The sequence below is a fragment of the Eupeodes corollae genome, chromosome 2 (assembly GCF_945859685.1).
Source record: "Eupeodes corollae chromosome 2, idEupCoro1.1, whole genome shotgun sequence".
Taxonomy (NCBI): Eukaryota; Metazoa; Arthropoda; class Insecta; order Diptera; family Syrphidae; genus Eupeodes; species Eupeodes corollae.
Genome location: NC_079148.1, coordinates 4454193 through 4476748, shown reverse-complemented (window position 1 = coordinate 4476748; position 22556 = coordinate 4454193). Strand labels below are relative to the sequence as shown.

At 36.9% G+C, this 22556-nt stretch overlaps 3 protein-coding genes and 1 long non-coding RNA gene across 4 annotated transcripts; 1 reads left to right on the top strand and 3 right to left on the bottom strand.

Annotated features, from left to right (window-relative positions):
* Nucleotides 1–6956: 6956 nt before the first annotated feature.
* Nucleotides 6957–7780, bottom strand: LOC129946775 (uncharacterized). Its single transcript, XR_008781643.1, has 2 exons — nt 7294–7780; nt 6957–7228 (listed from the first exon to the last, which is right to left on the bottom strand). It is a non-coding gene; the product is annotated as an uncharacterized LOC129946775 (long non-coding RNA).
* A 2007-nt stretch (nt 7781–9787) lies between these two features.
* LOC129945524 (nucleic acid dioxygenase ALKBH1) lies at nt 9788–11382 on the bottom strand. The gene is made up of 3 exons (XM_056055311.1): nt 11202–11382; nt 10432–11144; nt 9788–10369 (listed from the first exon to the last, which is right to left on the bottom strand). Exons 1-3 carry the CDS (start codon nt 11289–11291, stop codon nt 10195–10197), a joined length of 978 nt encoding a protein of 325 aa, XP_055911286.1. The 5' UTR covers nt 11292–11382; the 3' UTR covers nt 9788–10194.
* Nucleotides 11383–12800: 1418 nt separating this feature from the next.
* Nucleotides 12801–13446, top strand: LOC129946497 (nuclear nucleic acid-binding protein C1D). The gene is made up of 2 exons (XM_056056713.1): nt 12801–13100; nt 13168–13446. The coding sequence occupies exons 1-2, from the start codon at nt 12867–12869 to the stop codon at nt 13408–13410; spliced, it is 477 nt and encodes a 158-aa protein (XP_055912688.1). The 5' UTR covers nt 12801–12866; the 3' UTR covers nt 13411–13446.
* A 4345-nt stretch (nt 13447–17791) lies between these two features.
* LOC129945871 (protein roadkill-like) lies at nt 17792–19278 on the bottom strand. The gene is made up of 2 exons (XM_056055820.1): nt 19133–19278; nt 17792–19053 (listed from the first exon to the last, which is right to left on the bottom strand). The coding sequence occupies exon 2, from the start codon at nt 19002–19004 to the stop codon at nt 17928–17930; it is 1077 nt and encodes a 358-aa protein (XP_055911795.1). The 5' UTR covers nt 19005–19053; nt 19133–19278; the 3' UTR covers nt 17792–17927.
* Between the last annotated feature and the right edge of the window lie 3278 nt (nt 19279–22556).

Genomic DNA, 22556 nt, shown 5'->3' with positions numbered 1-22556 from the left:
CAACGCATTTGCAACCGGTTTGCAGTAGTTTCTCCTTTTTTTTGCAAGTTATTTGCAACGTTTTTCAAACTTATTTTCAACTTTTGTTCGAAGTTTTCGCAAAATTTTTGCCGCGTTTCGCAATCAATTTACAATATCACATATTGCAACTTATTTGCAGAACGCGACGAGATTACTAAAATACCGTTGCAACGTTATGTCTATTGTTCTATTTTTTTCTTTCCCTTTCCTTCCCTCAGTCTTGTTTATCAGTCGGGGCAGCTTGGATGATGGAGTTCGGAGAGCGTAAGTCATGAGGAGGATGGCTTTTTAGAATGCCTTTTTATCCGCGACGTTCTACCGATCGTCGTCATCGCAGCCTATCCGAGCTGAACTAAGTGACGTTTTTTTTTTTTTACTACTTTTGCGGAGTAGGCGAAGTATCGGCAAGACTTCAGACAGAAAGTCATAACATACTGCTGGATCGCGGCAGATACATCGCCTTACAAAGCAGAGACAGTGTCGGAATTTTCTTAGTCTTCATCAAGGAGTTCGTAATTCATTGTAAGCCTTAGCAAAATGGCTATTCAGAACGTTTGTTTAACCGCGACAATGTATGGTTCTTTTAAGATGGAAGGCTAGGAAAAAAGAAAAAAAAAAAAAAAAAAAAAAAAAAAAAAAAAAAAACAGAACGTCTATGTCTACGATAATCCGGTCGAGGTTGGCCAAGGAAAGTCGTAAGTCTTGTCTTGGGTGGCTCTTAAGAATACCAATCAATCGCGACGACTTACTTGACTGATTTCGCCAGGATTAAAGTAGATCGTCCTGTTTTAAATGTTACCTTTTATGTGTTCCCGCTTATTGGAATCCAATGTCAATAAAAGCTTACTTAGATAGTCATCAGTCCAGGTAGAAAAGAAGTGGTCTCCAGTGGTAGGTGCCTCCAACACCCCCGCACATTATGAATAGAAAAAAAAAAATCAACAAACAGTAAAGTTAGTTAGTTAAAAGTTACTTGAAAAGGTTTGAAGGTATATAAAAGCTTAAGAGGATTAATAATCTTTTGGGATAAATATTAGTAATAGAAACTAGAAACAGATATAGATAGTGAAGAAGTAAGAACAAGGAAAAGGACAATTAATTTAGGTAGAAATAAAGTCAAGGCTAGAAGGTCAGTCAATAGGTTATGATATCCAGAGATCGATCTCTTGGGATAATAAGAGATCCTATTGTAACGCGTTCTCAGACTAGGCAAGTTTCAAACCGTGAAACCAATATGTCACCAGTAGTCCACTCCCCTAAGAGTAATGAGGAACAGGGTAACCGAAATTCCATCACCCCACACAATACGAATCAGCCAAGTGAGTCGAGGAACACCGAGTCACTATCAGCGCCGTCCTATAGTAACTTGACAATGGATGAGCGGTCGCATCGATCGGAAACTCTGGTACCCGGAATGGAGTCAGATAATCGAGAGGAAAGGTTAAGTAATTGGGTGGGTATGCTAGAAAAGGTGACCGATCCTGTCCCTATCGACTGGTCAGCTCCGTTAGGATCATTGGGTGGCGAAGTTGATCCGGAAAGAACGACCCTCGAGTGGGATCGAAATCCTTGGACTAGAAGCTGGCAAGGCGAATCTAGATTGCTAGATAGCCGGAGAGATAGACGAAGTGATCCTAATCCGAGAGGTCTAACCGAACAGAGGCCAGAAGCGGGAGACTTTGGAACCGGAACTGGGACGAAGCCACGCAGTTGTGAACCGCCTTCGGGAAACACCGAGCAGCCACGATCAGATGACAGAGCGTACCCATCGAACCGAGGAGCCATACCAAAGTCATCAAACCAAAACACATTGGCCAGTAATAGCGTGAGGCCAACCAAACAGCTACGAGACCGATTCGCCGAGGTAGCTTCCGGAACAACGGAGGAGCCTAGAGCAGTTCGACCGAGGCCCGACGCGCTTCCAGGAGATCAGGTGAAGGTGTCAGCGGAACTAAAAACCGTCATCAATCTGGCTGTAGTTCAGGCTTATGAGTCGTATGCCGATTCATTGAAGGAGGAGGTGTCAGAATCCTTAAGAACGGAGGTAAGGAAAAACTTCTTGGAGTTTATGAAGGAGATTAACCATTCGGTCCGAGAGCGTCCGCCTTTGGAAGAGAGAGTGGCGAGACCAGTTAAGGCTCCTAGTGCAGGACCCGCGGGAGAAGATCACGCTTTTGAAAGAGGTCAAAGGAATTCCGTGAGGTTTGAGGAGGGCCGTAGGCATTGTCCTGAATCGAATAGTCACCGCACACTTGGCTTCCTGAACGGCCCGAACGAAGGGTACAATTTTTACGACCACGCAGGCAAAGCTCAACCGCGGTCCAACCCGTCGGGAGAGTGGAACCGACCCACCGCCCCGCCGTATGCAGGATATAAAGTACCAATAAAAATTGATAGATGGGGAATAAAGTTCAACGGAAAAGCAGAGTGTCTTACCGTGGAAGAGTTCATATTTCGTATTGAGACGTTGCAGCATCACTATGACTGTTCCTGGTCGCAGATTTTAAAGGATTTCCACCTGTTGCTGTCCGGAGCAGCGTATGACTGGTATTGGCAGTTTCAGCAAACCTGTCGTGGTGCTAGCTGGCCTTACCTTCGGGATGCCATGCTTATGCGCTATCGGAATCCGAAGTCAGACCTGGAAATCATGCGTGACATCATGGATCGTCGACAAGGAGCTTGGGAGTCCAGTGAAGATTTTCTGACGGCCATAAATAAGCTGAAATCACAGCTCAGGATGCCAATGTCGGAAGCGGACCTTGTACGAGCGCTAAAGAGGAACTTAAACGAGCGCATCAGATGATTGGTGTATCCCCAGTTGCTGTTTACGATGGACCAACTAAGGGTGGCCTGTAAGGTCGCAGAAGAAGCATTTCCGGGGCCAGACAAGCAGGAAAAGCAACATAGACCACCAGTGGGACGGTACAAAGCCAATGAATTAGCGTTCGCTGATGAAGACGCGATAAATCAGGAAGAAACTATAGCGGCATTTCAGCAGTCAGGAACTCGGCCAAGAAATCGTGATTTTGTCGAACCGAAGAATCTGACGTGCTGGAATTGTCAGTCGCCTGGACATTCTTTTAGAGATTGCCCGTCTACTGTCAGAAATATATTCTGTTACAGATGCGGATGTGAAGGTGTCATAACGCCGAAATGCAAGAAGTGCCATCCGGAAAACGTGGTGAGGAGCGGGACATCATTGGGGGAGTCGCGTTCACCTCTGAATCCCCAAGAAAGTCTAGGGAAGAACTAGACCCTAACGATTTAATAAAGAACGTATCAGATACCACTAATTATAAAACAAATAAGGTAAGAATTCTGCAGAGAAGGGGAGAAAGCGAATTAAATATAAATGTAAGTCCAAAACATAGAGAATTAAAACCGTTACACGTTCGGATTCAAGAATATAAGCTAGCGCGAGAAAGAATATTTAGAGGAGAGAAAAGTAAAGTAAGCAATCGAATTTTAAAAACACGCGAGAGATATAAATGCAGAAAAGAAAATAAGAAAAACATTTTGTCAACGATGGTAAGTGTTAGTACAGACCCCAGGCCGTATGCCAAAGTGTCAATTAAAAACATTGAAGCATTAGGTCTGCTGGACAGTGGGGCTAGCATAAGTATTTTAGGAAAAGGGTGCGAGAATTTTATCAAAACCTTAAACGTTCTGATGACAAATTATAAAGCCGGTGTTAAAACGGCGGACGGTAAGAATCAAAGCATTATAGGTAAAATTCGGGTTCCGGTACAGTATCAAGGACAAAGTCGCGAAATGACATTCTTCTTGGTACCGAACTTAGACCAAGAATTGTACCTCGGCGTCGACTTCTGGAAAGCGTTTCAGATCGCGCCCATGATAGTTAGTTCAATATCCGCATCAGAATCCATCAGCGAGTCGTCTAACAGCCATCAACTGTCGCCGGAACAACGAGTTAGGTTAGAGAAGGTTAGGGGAAGTTTTTTGGATTTTGATCGGCATGGACTCGGGAAAACCGAAATGTTTGAGCACGTCATAGATACCGGAGACGCAGTCCCTGTAAAGCAACGCCACTACCCGGTCTCTCCAGCGGTACAGAACCTGCTATACCAGGAAGTGGACAGAATGTTGAGCCTCGGAGTAATAGAGGAAAGCGAAAGCCCCTGGTGTTCTCCAGTGGTGCTCATTAAGAAACAAGCGGAAGATGGGTCGATAAAACATCGATTTTGTTTAGATTCACGGGAGGTAAACGCTTTAACGAAAAAGGATGCATACCCGATGCCTCACATCAACGGTCTGCTAAGTCGCTTGTCCGACACCTATTTCATTAGCAGCGTAGACCTGAAGGATGCGTTCTGGCAAATACCCTTGGAGAGACAGAGTAGGGAGAAAACGGCTTTTGCGGTTCCGGGAAGACCCTTATATCATTTCACGGTCATGCTTTTCGGACTGTGTAATGCAGCCCAAAGGTTATGTCGGTTAATGGATAAGGTGATTCCTGCACGTCTCAGAGAGCGTGTGTTAGTCTATCTGGATGATTTGCTTGTGGTATCTCCGGATTTCGAGACCCACATCGCCTTGCTAGAGGAAGTAGCCGAATGCCTGAGGAAGGCTGGCCTAACCATCAACGTTAAGAAATCTAGGTTTTGCTTTAAAGAGCTTAAATACCTGGGTTTCATCGTTGGTGGTGGAAAGGTGAAGACGGATCCAGCTAAGGTGGAGGCGGTAAAGGATTTTCCAGTACCGAAGAATCCGAGGCAGGTCCGGCGGCTACTAGGTTTAGCGGGGTGGTATAGACGGTTTATCCGAAATTTTTCCACCTTGACCGCACCTCTGACCGATACGCTCAAGAAGAAAAAAGGAAAGTTCCAAATGACTGAAGAAGCGATGACATCTTTTAAAGCGTTGAAGGAAGCCTTAACTTCAGCACCAGTGTTGTCACGACCGGACTTCTCGCGAAGATTTTATGTACAATGTGACGCGTCAGACACGGGGATCGGTGCAGTCCTGTTCCAAAAGAACGATGATGGTGAGGAATGTCCTTTGGGTTACCACTCGCAAAAGTTGAATGCGTGTCAAAAGAATTATAGTGTGACCGAGAAGGAATGCATGGCAGCCGTTTCCGCAGTGAAGAAGTTTCGTCCTTATATTGAGGGGATGGACTTTACAATCATCACCGACCACTCGAGTCTCAAGTGGTTGATGACGATGAAGGACCTCAGTGGCCGGTTAGCTAGGTGGAGTCTAGACCTCCAGGCATTTACCTTCGATATAGAACACCGGAAGGGATCTTTGAACGTCGTGCCAGACACACTTTCTCGGGCATATATTGAAAGCATGGAGTTGACGGATGTGGAACCGATGGTAGATCTCGATTCGGAAGAGTTTTGTTCTGAAGAATACCAGAATTTGATTAAAACAATCGAAGACAACACCAATCAACTGCCGGATTTAAAAGTCGAAGATAACTTCGTATATAAGCGCGCGTTACCAACCGACAACAATGGAGTTATGGTTGATCATAACTGGCTGTTATGGCTACCATCAGGTTTAACTGAGAAGGCTATTAAAGTAGCACATGAGCCTCCGCGGGCAGCTCACGGCGGTATCGCAAAAACACTGCACCGAATCAGGCAGTTTTTTTACTGGCCAAACATGACTATACAGATAAAAACTTATATCTCACAGTGTGACGTGTGTAAGCAAAGTAAGCCCTCAAACCAAATTTTACGCCCACCTATAAGAAGCAGTTACGTAGCCGACATCCCTTTTCAGAAGATTTATATTGACTTTTTAGGTCCGTACCCGAGGTCGAAAAGCGGAAATGCGTATGTTTTTGTAGCGTTGGACCATCTATCAAAGTATGTATTTTTGAAGCCATTGCGTTCAGCGAATTGTATGAGCGTAGTTAAGTTTTTGAAAAACGAAATTTTTAATGCGTTTGGTGTGCCCCAAGTCATTCACTCTGACAACGGAAAGCAGTTTAGCGCGAAGGAATTCCAAAACTTTCTAGCCGGATACGGAGTACGACAGTTCAAAACTGCAAATTATTCTCCGCAATCCAACGCTTCCGAACGCGTAAACCGGACACTTTTAGCGGCTATACGGTCATATTTAAAAGACGACCAGCGTGAGTGGGATTCGCACCTGAGCGACATTGCTTGCGCTCTCAGAAGCTCAGTGCATTCATCGATTGGAGTAACGCCGTACTTCGCGCTATTTGGTATTAACATGATGACCCATGGAAACCATTATGAGTTAAACCGACAGCTAAACTCTTTAAGCGACGGAGAAATGCATATACTACCGCATCAGCAACGTCTCCAATGCATTAGAGAACGAATAAGACTTAATCTGAGTAAAGCAAACGAAAAGGCAGCCAAATCGTATAACACTCGAACCCGGAATGTCCATTTTTCACCCGGGCAGGAAGTATATCGACGGAATTTCGTACTAAGCGATTCATCTAAATATCTATCGGCAAAACTTTGCCCGAAATTTATAAAATGCCGGATAGTTCAAAGCGTAGGGAAAAATATGTATGAAATTGAAAACTTGTCTGGGAAAAGGATAGGAGTTTTCCACACGAAAGACCTAAAACAATAAATCTGTGATACGAGTACCTGCTGTAAGATGTAGTTATAGCTATGAACCTCTAGTGCAATATTAGCTTGGCTATCCGTTGTTATATCTCACAATGTTACCTGGTTACCATCTAAAATCAACCTTCCCTAGTGCAATATTAGCTTAGTTACCTGATCATCATGTAAAACCAACCTCACTTCGTGCAATATTATAGATTTAACTTGTTATTATACTTACGTTCGTGTTTGCTTGAGTGTTATTATTTATTGCCGTGTCTTCGTATGATGAATTTTTATCGTGTCTTGATAGTCTACCTACCTACCTACCTACCTACCTACCTACCTATGTTCTATAAAATAAAAAAAAAAAACAAAAACGGACAAACAAATATATTCAGTAGTTTCAAAAGTAAATAAATGAGCAAGATATTTGATTCCGGTGGATACAGTTGTCTAGGAGTGGGAACATCGTGAGCGATTCCTAAAGTTGTTGACTAGGTCAAGGATAAGGCATACGCCCTATTGCCCGGCTATATGGGTGGGTTTCTTCCCCACGTCCGAAGCCGAGATCGTTGCCACCTGTCCCGCGTCGAGCTAAACTACTCCGCCACCCAGGTGTTTTGTTGCGATCTCGGATATAGGCATTGCTACACAAAAATAAAAATAAATTATAACAATAAATTACATTAACAGAAAATTATAAAATAAATACGTTCCGAAACACCCGGTGCCCGACATCAACAAGCTGTCACAATCCACAGCAAGAGGAATGATGATGGCAAATATCCCAGCAACCATATATAATATCCTGAAAGGAACAAACAGACAAACCGACAGAACACCAAAGAACAGATACGATAAAACTACAAACAAATAACATTTAAGACGAAAATCTACGTTAAGGATACTGGAGACGAGAAGGCGAACGAAAAATGTAACTCAAGTAAATAACAACAAACGACGACAAGCTGCGACGAAACTGACAGGACAGAAGTGAGTTCTATTGGAAGGCCATTCTGGAATGCGCGAAGGGCTAGATTCACCACAGGAGAAGGTGAGGCGAAAAGTCAGGGCTGGCACGAGGCCAAAAGGGAAACGATTCTTGAGTAGCTCTGAGAAATTTAGGAGAGTAGTTCGGAGAAAGGAGCCAGCTTTCTTCAGGAGTTTAGAGTAGGGTGAGAAAAGAAAAGAAAACTGAGAAAAATTCAAAGCTTTCCCGAATAGGTAGCAAAGTTGGAAGCCGCTGACGACGACGGCAAAAAGAAAGTAAAAGTGAAGAAGTGCGGCATCTTTTAATCGAGTGGCTTAAAATTAAAAGAAATTAAAAATAAAGTAAAGTTCATATAAGAACATATATGGTGGTATATAAAATAAAATAAATATATATAAATTCCAACATACGGTGAAGTAGCCAGTAGCCCAGCTATACATAATACGGAAGTAACAGAATAAAAGATACGGCGGTAAGTCGAACCAGTTTTATACCTATATTAGTTTAAATAGTGCAATAAGTGCGATATATGTATATAACTAGCTTGCAAAGATCCCTACTCGAGCTCCGAATTGACGGACAGGGTCCAGGCGGTGGATGGTAGAATCTAGAGGATAAAACAGAAGATACATTTAAAGAAACATAAATCGAAAAATTTAGTTCGGGAAATTTAAAGGCCCGAGATTCGGCGAAGTAGGCAAGGCTAGTCACCGTAGCATAACCGTTGATCGGTAGGCAGCGGTCAAAACGGTCAAGCCAAACAAAGAGGCCGCACAAGAGTCTGCACAGGAGGAGCATCATATTTGAATTCAGCAAGAAGCAGAAATTTGTATTTTTAATATTTATCATTTTTTGGCGTGATTTGTATTTAATTATTTGTAGTTTTGTTGTTGATTCATTTCATGTGAAGAAGTTAATTAACTATATAAAATAATTTACAAAAACAAAAAGTAAAAGAGGTACACTGGGTCGGGTCGTACACTGTCGCGTAGTCGCGTTGCCGTTGAGGTAGAATTAAAGTTCCGACAGTAGGCTACTTTAACCGAGCTCGATTAGGGTAGGGCTGTTAGGGAGTGAACCGAGTTGGCCTTAGGCAAAAGTTAATTTACAGTGGTGTCCAAAAAAAGTAGTACACCCACACAAAAAGTAATTAATAATTTTTGGCGACGGGATCGAACCCGACTACTGGTTTTTTTTGAAATTAAAATAAAATAAAAAAAAAAGAAAAAACTGAACAAAAAGAAAAAAACAATAAAATACAAAAACAAAACAAAAAAAAATTATAAAACAAAATCTAAAAAAAAAGAAGAAGGAATAGGTTATTTTAGTTTAAGTGTTGGTAAATTGAAAAGTTTTAAATTGAAATCCAAGTGAAGTTTAATCTTCATATTTATTTTCTTTGTGTTATTGATTTTGCTTATTTATTACTTTGATTTAATTTATTATTTATTTATTTTTCATTTTTTGTATAATTTATGTATTATTTATTTATTATTTTATGTATTTATTTATTTATTTATTTATTTATTTATTTATTTATTTATTTATTTATTAGTTTAAACATTTTAGATTTTTCTTGTTGTGCTTAACCCAGTAATTAAAATTTAATTAGTTCCGGATCTATAAAATCAAATTGGATTTGATTCATTTTGGTTGGCATCCGCCTCAGAGTTTTTTTTTGTCATTTATTTATATTTTTTTTAAATTTATTTATTAATAGATATTTGTTTTTTTTATTATCAATCTTATTATTTAATAAAAATGTGCATCACGCCAATTTATGTTTTTCCTTGAGTTGAACTGAAAACATGATGTGGTAAGATAAAAGTTTCAGGGGGTGGGGAGAGGTGAACCTGAACCAAGAGGAGACATGGGCTGATGATTAAATAGAGAAGGGTATAGTCACAGGGTGGTCCGACGAGGATGTTGAACGGACCCACGGAAGGGAGGGCGTGGACGAGCCGCATGACATCTGCGGTCAAGTCAAGTGAGTGAAGACCAGTGATACCAAATAAGCGGGTATATATTTGTGTGGTGGTGGTATTTGTGTTGTCATTTTTGTAGGCACGTTTTATGTTTTTGTTGCTGGCTCTGGTCGAGGTAAGAGCAAGATCCCCCCCATAGCGGCGAGCTTAGCCGAGCGTCGCAAGCGTGCCAGCTCTTTAACCTCGATCGATATATTTTGAGGAATTTTAGCAGTCAGGGGCTCGCAACAATCTTTATCTGTCAAAACATAAATGTGTCCTCTTTTTGCATTCCATGGGGAAAATGAATTGATTTATTTTTGATTTACGATCAAATCTGCAGATCTGTATATTTCGCAGATTTACCCAACCTTGCACTAATATTAATACAAAATTTAAAAAAAAAATGTTTAATCTAAATTCATAAAATTTAATAACTTTGATTATTAACTAATAGAAGAGCTGATGCATATAGAAACGATGAAAAATATAAGATCTTTTCTTAGACATGCTGCCACCCTCTGTATTCGTATCTGCTTAAAAAAAAACCTTCAGTTGAACCTGCCAAATGTATTCCTTAAGAGAACAATAATTCCTTCAACGCAACATTTCCGGATACACGCAAAATAAATATATTTCATTTAAAATATAATAACAGCTACAGCGATAACTGCCCTTCCCTCAGAACCTGTCTCACATTGATATTTATTCTAGAATCGTTTACAAACTGCCTAAACGGACTCCAAAAGTTCTCATCGGCGCAGTTTTCAAATAGCTGAGTGTCCAGGTCCCAATCATTTGTGGGAGGCTCAATTTCACATTTATAAACAGAAAAAAGAATTTAAGTCGATAAACCTGGAAGTCGATATGAAAATAAAATTAACCTTTTTTAATTGGAAAATCATTCCAACTCTCAAGGTTGGCCTTCATGACTCTGGGTACTGCATGATAGCACAGTCGACTCTCTTTGGCCATGACCACCACATCGCCACTCCGGAGAAACAGAGCCGCTGGCTTTTCTTCTTTCGTGGTTCCTCCTATGAGAAAGATCGCTGTTTGTCCGAAGCTAAAAGAAAACAAAGGCGCTTCGAGATCAGCTTCGGAGTGGTCAGTGTGCCCAGCCAATGTTGTTCCGATGGGATAGTAGTTGACTATGGCAGCTTCTGCCGAATACTTGCCCAGGTGCAAGGCTTTCGAAAAGAATTCGCTTAACTGGGCCAAATCCGAGGGAAATTTATTCTTCATCTTTTCGCTATAATGTTTGCTATCCCAGTCGTGGTGATAGCCAAGCGTGGTCCATCTCATCGCGACTTTCATACGTCGCTTGTCGTCTTTGTCGGAACAATTTTGAAACGAGTTCCACCAATCATCGATAACTGACTGTGAGAATAGCTTTTTGCTAAGATTCACAACGTTCGGACTTTTGGGATAGTCTCGAATACACCTGGTCATCCAGTAGCGTTGTCCCTGAGGTGTGAAGGGATTTCGTATGAAAATAAGTCCAGGACGATCGACTATCTCGTAACATTTCCATGAGTATACTGGCTTTAGACCAGGCAATACATCTTCGTAAATACTATCGACATCCAGGCCAAACTCCTTGATTCCCTAAACTAAATATGTAGTCAATTATTTGAATTGAAAATCGGACTGTTCTGTACTCACTTTCGCTGTACAATTATCGAAATCCAGGACATCGCTAAAATCGGGAATTGGCCATTTGGCTTTGTAAAATTTAAAAGAATCTTTGAACATAGCAACTAAGAAAATAATAACTAAAAATTACGCGAGTTTTTTTTATTTTTAACTACTTCCTCGCTTGTTGACATTTTTGCTGTCACATTTGACATTTCAATTATGTCTTTTTAATTATTAGGTCTGTTCCACGTAAAATGACTACAATGGATGCGTTCAGTTTTTTTGTTAGATTGGTCGCATTCACAAAGCTAGTGACTAAGTAGTCAAAGGATTCTGATTGGCTAAATCTAACTACAGAAAGTTGAAATTTCGCCTTCCTCGTAGTGTAAAAAAATTGGCTACAAAGTTAGTGGTGAATGAATTCGACGTTTCACAATCAGCGACTCGGTAAAGACACACGAATTAAAAGTAAAATAAATCGTTCAGTAATTAAATACAAATATAAATCACTCAAATTGTGTCTTAAATTTGGTTTTATTGAATTTAAAACACAAAATATAAGTTAAAGTTATTAAATCAAAAATGTTTCTTATTTTATATATTTGCATTTGTCAATAATATGACAGTTTCAGATTGACTAGGTAGTCACTAGCTTTCGAGGTCCAAAATTATATTAATTATTAATAAACGTTCAATGAATAATTTCAGTAATTATGGAAATATACAATATAAACATTTGAAATATATTTTCAGTTTCCTACAGCACTGTATAATTTTAAAAAGTTATTTACACGAGACAACGTCGTTCGTTGGTCGCGCTCATGTGAATGCTGCTTTACAAAAGATATCTAGTTCCGGATCCCCATTCTATATAAAATTGAACGCAGCCATGAAGGTTTTAAAATCTCTTTGACAGGGGAAAAATCAAGGTGGAACATCGATTGACTGGTTCGGGCAACGAGCTGATATTTTTTGACTGAATTAACTTGAGTCGTTATTAAAGGAGATTTTTCTTGACATGATTAAAATACAATATTTTGGCATCTGGCCGATATCAGATACTAGAAATTTGTCTCACCTTTTAGTCGCTTATGAACTCCGAATCTGCTTATTCTCAGTTTGAAGAGGCTCCAATCTCAATGAGATTTTGTAAGGTTTAACTGATGTGTAAACTGTAAGTAAAATGGAATTGAAGATTTGGGTTATATTTTAATATCCCCTTCATTCTCATACACTATAATAAGAATGTATGGAAATTGTCGAGGCTTTCTAGAATTCAACATCGGGTATTTTAGAGAGAAGCACAAGGATATTTATACAAATATTTTTTGGCAATTTTACAAGTGTGTTATTGCATTTTACATATTTTTATTTCTTTCATGCAGTTAACACAAAATAAAACTCAAATAATTCAATGGATTTTTGAAAATATCATGAATACGCATTCTGAATTACATGAAACATTCATATTTCTCGAAAATGTGATAAATGAAAGGAATTCGTAACATACGAACTAAGTGCTTACTCACCCTTGGAAAAGTAATCGAAATTATAACAGTTTCGTTAATTGCATTTACTTTGTTGTTGTTCTTGTAATCTAGTACATTTTTATTTTGACAACAACTGACACTTCTCATCTTCCTCGTGCAAATGTAAACAACATTTTCAAAATATATCAAATACAAATTCAACATGTCGCACATAGATTTTGGTGAATTAAAAAACGACACAAATTTCACATCAATTGTTAATAATTTTTCAAAAAGCTTGGATGAAATCGATGCAATTATAACCGAAGCTATTAATTACAAAGATTACGATGAACTGACAACAGAGGAAAAAGTTAAATTTGACAATTATTTGGCTTACACCACAAATTCCTTATATTGGATGTATGTTAAGCTCAACGGATTGGATCCAAATGCTGTAAGTTTTTGATTTAGTTAACAAATTAATTCTTAACATAATAAACTCTATTTCAAAATGTATCTAGCATGGAATCAAAAATGAACTATCCAGAGTTCGGCAGTCCATGTTGCGGGACAAACAAATTCACGAAAGGAACACAATTCGGCCAGTTCTTGATAAAAGTGCAGCTGGACGATTTATAAGACATGGTTTGCACGATAGATCAAATCGAGATGAGGAACATGAAAATGAAAATGAAGAACTAATGGAAACAGCACCACCAAAACCATTGAATAAGAAAATTATATTTGATAACGATTCGGACTGAAGTAAATAAAATGTAGATTATTATGTTCTTAAGGAAGATTCGGCGTTTTTGTTTCACTTGGAATTTTGTTTATGTTTGCAAGTTATAGCTTCGAATGTGTGGAATCAATAAAGTCAATCATTTTTTTATATTTTCGAAACTTGTAACGATTCGAAAAATGCATAAAAAAGGACTTGATATTTAATTGGTGGCTCTTTAAAGTGCACAAACTATAGAGGCATCATTTTACTTAACATCGCCTACAAATCTTCTCTGCTTTAATATATGAACGTCTAAAGTCCATCGTCAACAAGCTGATAAGTCCTTATCAGTGTGGTTTTAGACCAGGAAAGTCTACAGTCGATCAAATATGCACATTACAGCAGATTCTGGAAAAAACATCTAGTTTTGGCTTGACTGCCTCGCTTGACTCGTCTGTTTGTGCATAATGACCATGGAGAATTCATGCTGCCCCATAAAGGTTGGAAAACAATTAAAAGGACCTTTCGGTGTCAAAAAATGCGATATTAACATTATGGCTTACTCCTTTCTGTAGCTTAGTACCTAAAACGAAGTTTCCAACTAATTTTTGTCATGGTAAGTGTAAACGGTATTTGTGTGTCGCACGTCTTCGTACGACGACGTGGCCCCATAAAATAAATTATACTCCTTGGACCCACGTCGCACAAAAACGTACGACAGTAGTTTATTCGTGTTGTCTCGTATTATCTCCTGTGTTTTTAGTAACAGTTACACAAGTGATTGTTCAAGTTGTCAATAATATTTTTCGTGATGTTAAAGGTTTCTGAAAAATAAGCATTTGAAATGGAAAGACAAAATTTGAATGAAAATAAGGTGGAGAGGGAACCAGAAATGGAAGAAAGACTTTGATGAGAATTTTCTACTAAACGATGATCCTAACTCAGATACCGACGGTTGAAGTGGAAATTCAAGAAAGTGATGAGGAAGAGACGCTTGAAGAAACTGAAGAAACACCAACCCTGATTAATACAAGGGACAACGTATGCTGGATGGAGTTTTCTTCCCGCCAAAAAACCTTTACTTTCACTGGAAAGTCCTGTTTTCTAAACGTGCCTTCAACTATAAGCTGTCTTGAAGCCTCTTTTTGTTGATGAGGAGGTTATGCAACTTATAGTTTTGGAAACAAAAAGGAATGCAGAGCAACAAATACATCGCGTTCCAATAACTCGTGCATCAAGAAAAAAAAAATAAATGGTTTCCCACAAACGCCACAGAGATAAGAAAATTCCTCGGACTTTTACTACGGATGGGCCTCGTAAAGGTGGGATTGTTGGAAGACTATTGGTCGAATAAAAATCTTTACAATTTTGGTATTCCTGCTTAAACTATATCCAGAAATGGTTTCCAACTTCTTCTGAACTTCATTCATTTTACTGACAACAGCTCCAAAGCGACAGGAGATAGAATTGCAAAACTAAAACCTCTGCTGGACATAGATGAAACGGTAATTCCTTGGAGAGGCAGGCTAGTTTTCCGACAATATGTACCAAACAAAGCTCGTCATAATGGTGTTAAGTTATTCAAATCTTGCTCGACAGAAGGATTCACTTGGTCTACTAAAATCTACTCCGGCAAGAGCTCAACAGGTGTTTGAGAAGTTGGTTTGGCAAAAAATGTTTGTGAATAACTAAGATCTTTATTGAAGGCAGAAGGTCGCACTCTATTTGTTGACAATTTGTAAACAAGCTACGAACTGGCACGCTCCATGCTTGACCAAAAAACGCATGTAGTTGGGATACTTCGAGCGACAAAAAAACTCTGCCCAAAAGAGGTTATAAATGCACAGCTTAAGAGAGTAGAAATGGTAGCACGTGAAGAAGAAAACGGCATTGTTGTTCTAAAGTGGAAAGACAACCTAAATGTCAGGATGCTATCGACAAAACATGCTCCTGTTATATCTGCGGTATCTGACCAATCGATTCCTGACCCAAATATTTCAACCACCAGTAGAGGTAGGAGAATAAACCAAAACCAGGGGAATCGGGAAAAGCCTCTTGCTGTTATTGAATATAACAAAGGCAAGTCGGGCATTGATCTGTCGGATCAAATCGCTTCATATGCTACGACACTGAGAAGAGGTCCAAAGTGGTACAGGAAAGTTGCCATACATTTTTTAAACAAAAAATCCTCCAATAGAAAAACTGCTAGGAACAGCATAAAATGTGAGACGCGGCTTCTGGGGAATTATGAGGTGTCGAGATCTCACGTCAACACTAAAGGCAATATCTTTCAAAAGTCTGTCTAATTACTAGCATACGCTGATGACATTGACATAATCGGAAGAGTTCGGCGTAAAGCTAAACTGAAGTATTGAAAAAAATTACTTTTAAAATCATCGCTTACGGAATATACCAAAAAATAATACTTGTTGTAAACTGAAATCAATTGGTTGAGGGGACTGTACCATAGTTTGATCTGCTTGATGTAATACGTAAAGAAACTTGTCTTCTAATACTTGAACGGCTATAAATAAATTTGAGTTGTTCCAAAATTGATGGTGATATGACCGACCCATTGATTAATTTTATAATAAAGCATGTACTCTCTGTGTTTAGAAAGCTATGGAAGATTTATGAGCGTGAGCCTATGATTGTGCGGTGGAAGTTCGAGCCTATTGGACCATGGGGAAAAACGGAGGCAGAAGCGCATGAATCTTCTTTGTGCTCCTTCTATTCTGTTTATAAGGACTGAATAAAAGGAAGCCCATATTATGCAGCCATATTCCAATATTGGTCTTACAAATGATATATAAGGAAGTTTAAGAATACAAGGTTCGTGAAAATCAAATGAAAACCCTTTTATAAATCCAAGCGTCTTATTTGCTTTTCTAATAATATAGTTATAATGATTTCTAAACGTTAATTTTGAGTCAAGTCAATTTTGAGTCTACCTAGGTCAGAGAGAGTAGTGAGTTTAGTCAAATACGAAGTGTCTAATTGATAATTGAAAGTCAAAACATTTTGTTTGCGTGTAAAACACATTGATTCACATTTGTCTATGTTTAGTAAAAGCTTATTTATAAAATACCATTCGCGAAAACTATTTGGATCATCTTGTAGGAGTCAAGTGAGTCAATACTTTTGAAAATTGTAAATTAAAACAAATGAGTGTTTTATATTAGAAGGTAAGTCGTTAACGTACAAAATAAACAGTAAAGGTCCTAAGTGGCTACCTTGTGGTACGCCAGAGTTGGTATAAAAATATGATGACCGCTCATTCCTAAAAACTACGCTGTATGATCTATTATATACATAAGTACGACGAAACCCAACTAAACAAATTTATCGTTAAGGACTTGGGATTTAAGTTTGACACAGTGAACTTGTGTCCGTTTTTCAAACGAATCTAAACAAAAAGAACTGAAATGAAAGAGGTTAGTAACTGTTGATTTATTTTGAACAAAGCCATGTTGACTGTCACAAATTATAGACTCACAATTAAACGATATGACTTTACAAATAATGGACTTAAATAACTTAGGGATGACGGACAGTTTTGCAATGGGACGAACATTTTTTATTTCATTTTCACTAACCCTTTTTATGTATCGGTGTTATGTGCGAACTCTTCCAAATTTCAGAAAAAATTGAAGATTTAAGCGGTTCATTAAAAAGAATATGAAGAGGATAGGATAAATAGGATGCGCATTTATTAAAATATAAGAAGGTACATCATCTGGACCAGGGCTATAACAAACGTCAAGTTCTGAAGCTTTGCAAACGATTTCATCTTCCAAAGACTAATTGAATTCAAATAAGGGAAATTTTGTGAGAGAGCCAATGACTCACACGTTTGACAGGAGTTCGCTTATTTGAAATATCATGGCTAAAGTTGTTGTCGAAAGACATGCAGTTTGAATACCCGTCAGTTTTTCTCTTACTATTAACATAGCTCCAAAAGTTTTATGGGTTGTTTTTTATGTCGGTTTCAGTATTTGAAAAAAGTCATTGTAAAGAATATCTGAATATTCAATAAACATATTTCTTAGCTCATTGTACATATATTACGAAGTCAATACCTATCAGCTTTTGTTTAATTATATTTAATCCAGGACTTGTTTCTTAATCAAGAGTCAAACCATGGTGGAGATTAAGAAATATTGCGCAGTTTTCCCAATGGTGTGTTCTTATAAGAAAAGTTAAAGAGGACTGTAGCGCCACCTTAAGTAGGTAAGTAATATTGAGTTTTTCCAAAAAATACGGACCAATAACAGCATCAATTTCGTTTGATCACATACCCAATCATTTATATAAAACCATTTTAAGCTCGAATCGTGGAAAACTAAAGCAGAAACTTGTTATCTATTAAGCTTCTTTTTGATCTAATCTTGTGGTAGCGTTGCTAAATAAAAGCCAAAATATTAAAACTAGATACCTTAGCAGATAGGTACCGATGTATGTATTGTTTATTGATTCAAAAAATGCAAGTATACAAATTTCATTGTTTATAAAAACACAATTTTGGATAAAACAAAACGAAAAATGCAGATTATAATTTCATGGATCTGGCGATGGTAAGTTCTGACAATCATCTTCATTTTCTGTGCATAATTGTTCAAATAACTCCACAGCCAAATACGATAGAGCTTTCTTCATGGTTTGCCATCCATCCGTTTTAATAATCTCCTTAGCATGAGCTTTAATAAAAATAATAGTTTTCTCTTTCAATTGTTTAGCACTATAGAGATCGGCGAAGGATAAAATTTCAATAGCATTTTCAATTGATAACTCGGCAAACACAGCTTCCTCCGACAACGCCTTCAAGATTGTCAATTCATACTTATCAGCAGCTGCTAAAAGTTCTTTGGCCATTTCTTTCAAATTCCGAGTGTTTCCTGTGTAAATGAAACGTAGCATTTCATGAAGCACTTCACAATCAATATCCGTTATGGTGATGGTATTTGACTTAGCCTCCTTCATTTCATATTCGAACATTGCAGCAAAAACATTACTTCGAGCAGCCAAGATTGCTTTGTGAGCTGGAAGTTCTTGTTTATGTTCACCAGCTATTATTATGACGTCACTTAATTTACGACTATCAAGCAGATTACCAAAATCTTCCGCGATCTTACACTCAGGAATTTTAAATGGGGCAATACCAGAGATATTAATGCTATCACAGATGAAACTAATTTCGCACAAGATTGTTAATTTATCCTCAGACAAAAAACAATTATTTTCTTCCATTAAATCAACAAGTGGCATAATTTTGTAATGACCCAAAGTCTGGCTTGCTTTTAATAATTTAACATCATTTGATTGAGAAATCTTTGACCTTTCAGGATTAGAATTTAAGATGCATGTTTTATACTTTGCACGAACTCCAGATTCAGACACTGTTTTGGCATATATCGATAACCAACCCTTATTATCATCCCTGAAACCAAATGGATAGAGATCTAAACTAAATTGAATATCGCTATTGAATGGTGCCAAAAACTTGGGAGATTCAATCTTTGTACCAAGTTCTTTTTGAATGTAGCTGAAATTATTTATAACCCACGTACATTTGGCTACGTGTTTATTTGACTGAGTCAGAATAGTTTCGCCAGCTTTTGGTTGATTTAAATTCATTTTATTAAAACAAAGCTGCTAACGATGTATAATAATTAACGAAGTGAAGCTGTAATAATTTGTAATTAATAAATATGTAGATTCCTGCATATGAATGGTCTCTGATTATAAATATCATATGTATTTACCTAATGAATTGTTTTTTTTTTTTTCTTTAAAATATTTTATTTTGCCTGCAAATTATACTTTTTTGCTTATTTTGACGTTGTTATCTTTTTTGGTGATCAGAACTGAATGTTTACATTTTGCTTTTACCAAACTGTATGCACTTCAAGTTCTTAATTCTTAAACCAGGCTTGCCAAACTTAGCGGAGCGAAATATCACAAGACGTTCGACACGATATTTACCGTATTTCTGTTTCGTTCTGTCATTGAATTATTAAACCATGACCACAATATGAGATCACTTACGAAAATTAATCTCAAATCTGAATTTGAAAGAAACTGACGAGAAATTTATTTTATTCGAAAGATAATGTTATGGTACTATAAATTAAATGTGATTTCTGGTATATGCCTCCCGATTCAGGGACGCAGATAAGTCTAATAGGAGTTCCAATGTTTGACGACTTTTTTCAACATTTGTGGCCGTTTATCGGCAATAACGTGCGAATGTTGTCCTCTAAGCGGTCGATCGTTTCTCCGGAAAAATATCGTAAAAATAGTCAAGCGACGCACAGTAGGGCACATGGTATGGGAGAGCGGACAAAACTCTATAAAATATGAACTAATGAAACGATTTTGATGAAATTTTCATAAATGATAACCAATAGCAAGACAAATCTATACCAGAAAATTTCGCCTATTTCCACGCCCATTAAAATAGAAAATGGATATTTTTGGAAAACATCTGAAAACAAATATTTGTTTACCAAATTTAACGTACATTACTCACATAATAACAAGAAGCGAAAAAAGCATTGTAAATTACTAAAACTTCAGTTTTAAAATGCTTAAAAGTGAATCATTGTGTATGAAAAAATTTGCAGGTTTTATTAACTTCCCATAGAAAGTTATTGTAATGGGTCCGATTTGTCAAATTGAAAATTTTGACATTTCGCGAAGTTTCAAGGTCAATAGAGTCGAAATTAAGGATTTTTAGAAAGAAGCAGAAAGGGGTCTTTAGAAATTTGCGTGGGTTGTTTTTCTACCATAGGAGTTTAAAAAAAGGTGAACATTTTGGTTAACCATAAATATTTCATGAACCAACAATGCTAGGGACTTGAATTAAATTGTATATAATGTATTGTAATGTGTTACCAAACAAGTATATTTTTTGAAAAAATTCAATTGACGGTTTTTTTATAAATCAAAAAAAGTTGTCACCTCGAAAATTTTACGAATACAAAATGATTTTATATCCAAAACAATTTTGTGCAATAAAAAATAACGATTTTAACATCTGTTAAGATTTTGAAAAAAATCGAATTGAATTATTATAAAAAATAAAAACTTAAACAAAAAAGTTAATAAAGGTTGGTAAACATTGATTTTCGAAAAAAAAATATCTTTTTAAAGCTTTGAGATATTAACTTTAAATTACTTTTATCTTTTAAAAATATTTTTTTTAAACATTCATTACAATTTGAGAAAAATCAATTGGCAGGTTTTTTACAAAAAAATAAAAACCTAACAAAAAAAAAAAAAACAATACTAAAAGTTATTAAAAATTAACTTTCGACTCAAATAGCTTTTCAAAAACTGAAAATATTGTCTTTAAACTTTTCTTATTTCACAGAAAATATTGTTTTCGATGTTCAGTACTTTTTTTTTATAAAAATCCAACAGTCCCTTTTTTCATAAAAAATAAAATTTACAAGAAATAGTACGCACATTTAGTAAAATTTCTGTTTTTGATATTCTCCAGTTAATTTCATTCATCCAATTTGTAAAAATTTAAGAAATGCTGCTAAAATTGATAAAAATTAGTTTTCGACTAAATAAAACTAGATTTTCAAACTATTTTCTTTTAATAAATATGCAAAGCAGGTCCCAATCCAGATATTTATTACATAATCTAAATTATTAATTTATTGTTACTTTTCAACTTAAGAACCGCATCCGGTCGTATCCAGATGAGATTTTTACTGGAAAATGTTGCTGAGCCCCGACGCTATCTATTGAAAATAGTTTGCCAACAGAGGCAAACAGAAGAAGTAGTTAAAACCTTATGCGAACTAAAAAAATAAATAAAGTTTTTCTCTGTCCGCCTTTTCACCACTATCTTACGGCTGAAGGCTAATTCAACGGTCTGTAACGTAAAACTTTGCGATTACCAACGTTTTCTTTAATAAATCAATTGTGACACGAGCTATATATAAATCTGACATATTACGCCACGCCGGAAACCCTTCACATCATGGTGGCTTAATATTGATAAATGAAAAAGTAAGTTATAATGGGTAGATTCAGACATACATAAGGGACTTCATTTGCAGTCAACTGCATTCTTTGAACGTAAATATTGACCAAGGCAACTAGTTAGTTGGTCAAGTGTCATATAAGTACTTTAAACTCTACTTTCAATTAATCGTGAAAAAAACAACATAACGGTCTACAAAAAACTTATGAGGCAAGCTTCAATGCCATCTTCACTTGTATTTTGTTTTTAAATACATATTACTTATTCCTTCACCAATTTTACAAGGAACCTATTTACAGTAAACAATAACATGAAATTGTGCAGAAATAAATAAATCATAGAGTAATAAAGTTCAGCTTTCAGTTGAATGAAAAAACATGATCAACTGTCACTTTCGCATAAGCAGACTTGCAATAGAAAGAAGATTTGTCTTGACTTACTTTCCTGTCAATTTTAAAATAAAGTTGTCTTTTTGGCCAGCAGGACAATGAGATACCAGAAACTTGCCATAATTTCAACTTAAACACTTAATTTTTGTGGATTTTGACAGTGTCTCAATGTACACTTGTGGATTGATTATCATAAATCTTAATATGTCAGCTTAATTGCTAAAAAAAATTCTTTTATACAAATTTGCATCAACGGTAATCAAGTTTTGAGCCTATTTACTCAACGTATGCCTTGCCAAGTAATCCTGCTTCTTCAATTCTTGAAATGCCAAACCAAGACAAAGAATGAATCAATTGACAGCTGACAAAATGGCTGCTAATTTCAATAGAATTAACAATTTAAAGTGCAATGAAAAGAATTATTTTTCATTTTGCGTAAAAAAAATTAATTGGTATATTAGGTCACATGTATGGCAAACCTGTTTTTCTGAGACAAAATCAAAAATGACAGCTGACTTGACTTGCAGCTCAATCACCGACATTTAAGGCCCATTCAAAAAGATGCGTTCAAACGGGATGTGAAACAGTTTATCTTTTTATTCAATTGCATCAAATGGGTGCGTTCACAAAAATCAAATACGTCTGGTGATTTGTGTTTTTTTGGAAAATATTCTATTTTTAAACATATTTAAGAAACTATATAATAATATAGCCTATACATCATAATAAAGGGAAATACTGTTATTTATAGAGATATTGTTGGAATTTTCCTGAACGTAACGATAACTGATCAAGTAAGTA

Excerpts from the sequence above, each read along its gene's own strand:
- LOC129945524 (XM_056055311.1), bottom strand. The coding sequence starts at position 11,291 with ATGTTCAAAGATTCTTTTAAATTTTACAAAGCCAAATGGCCAATTCCC. Across the intron at positions 11,145-11,201 it reads TCGATAATTGTACAGCGAAA|GGAATCAAGGAGTTTGGCCT; the intron begins GTGAGTACAGAA and ends TATTTAGTTTAG. Across the intron at positions 10,370-10,431 it reads GAGAGTTGGAATGATTTTCC|TTCTGTTTATAAATGTGAAA; the intron begins AATTAAAAAAGG and ends TTAAATTCTTTT.
- LOC129946497 (XM_056056713.1), top strand. The coding sequence starts at position 12,867 with ATGTCGCACATAGATTTTGGTGAATTAAAAAACGACACAAATTTCACA. Across the intron at positions 13,101-13,167 it reads ACGGATTGGATCCAAATGCT|CATGGAATCAAAAATGAACT; the intron begins GTAAGTTTTTGA and ends AAATGTATCTAG.
- LOC129945871 (XM_056055820.1), bottom strand. The coding sequence starts at position 19,004 with ATGAATTTAAATCAACCAAAAGCTGGCGAAACTATTCTGACTCAGTCA.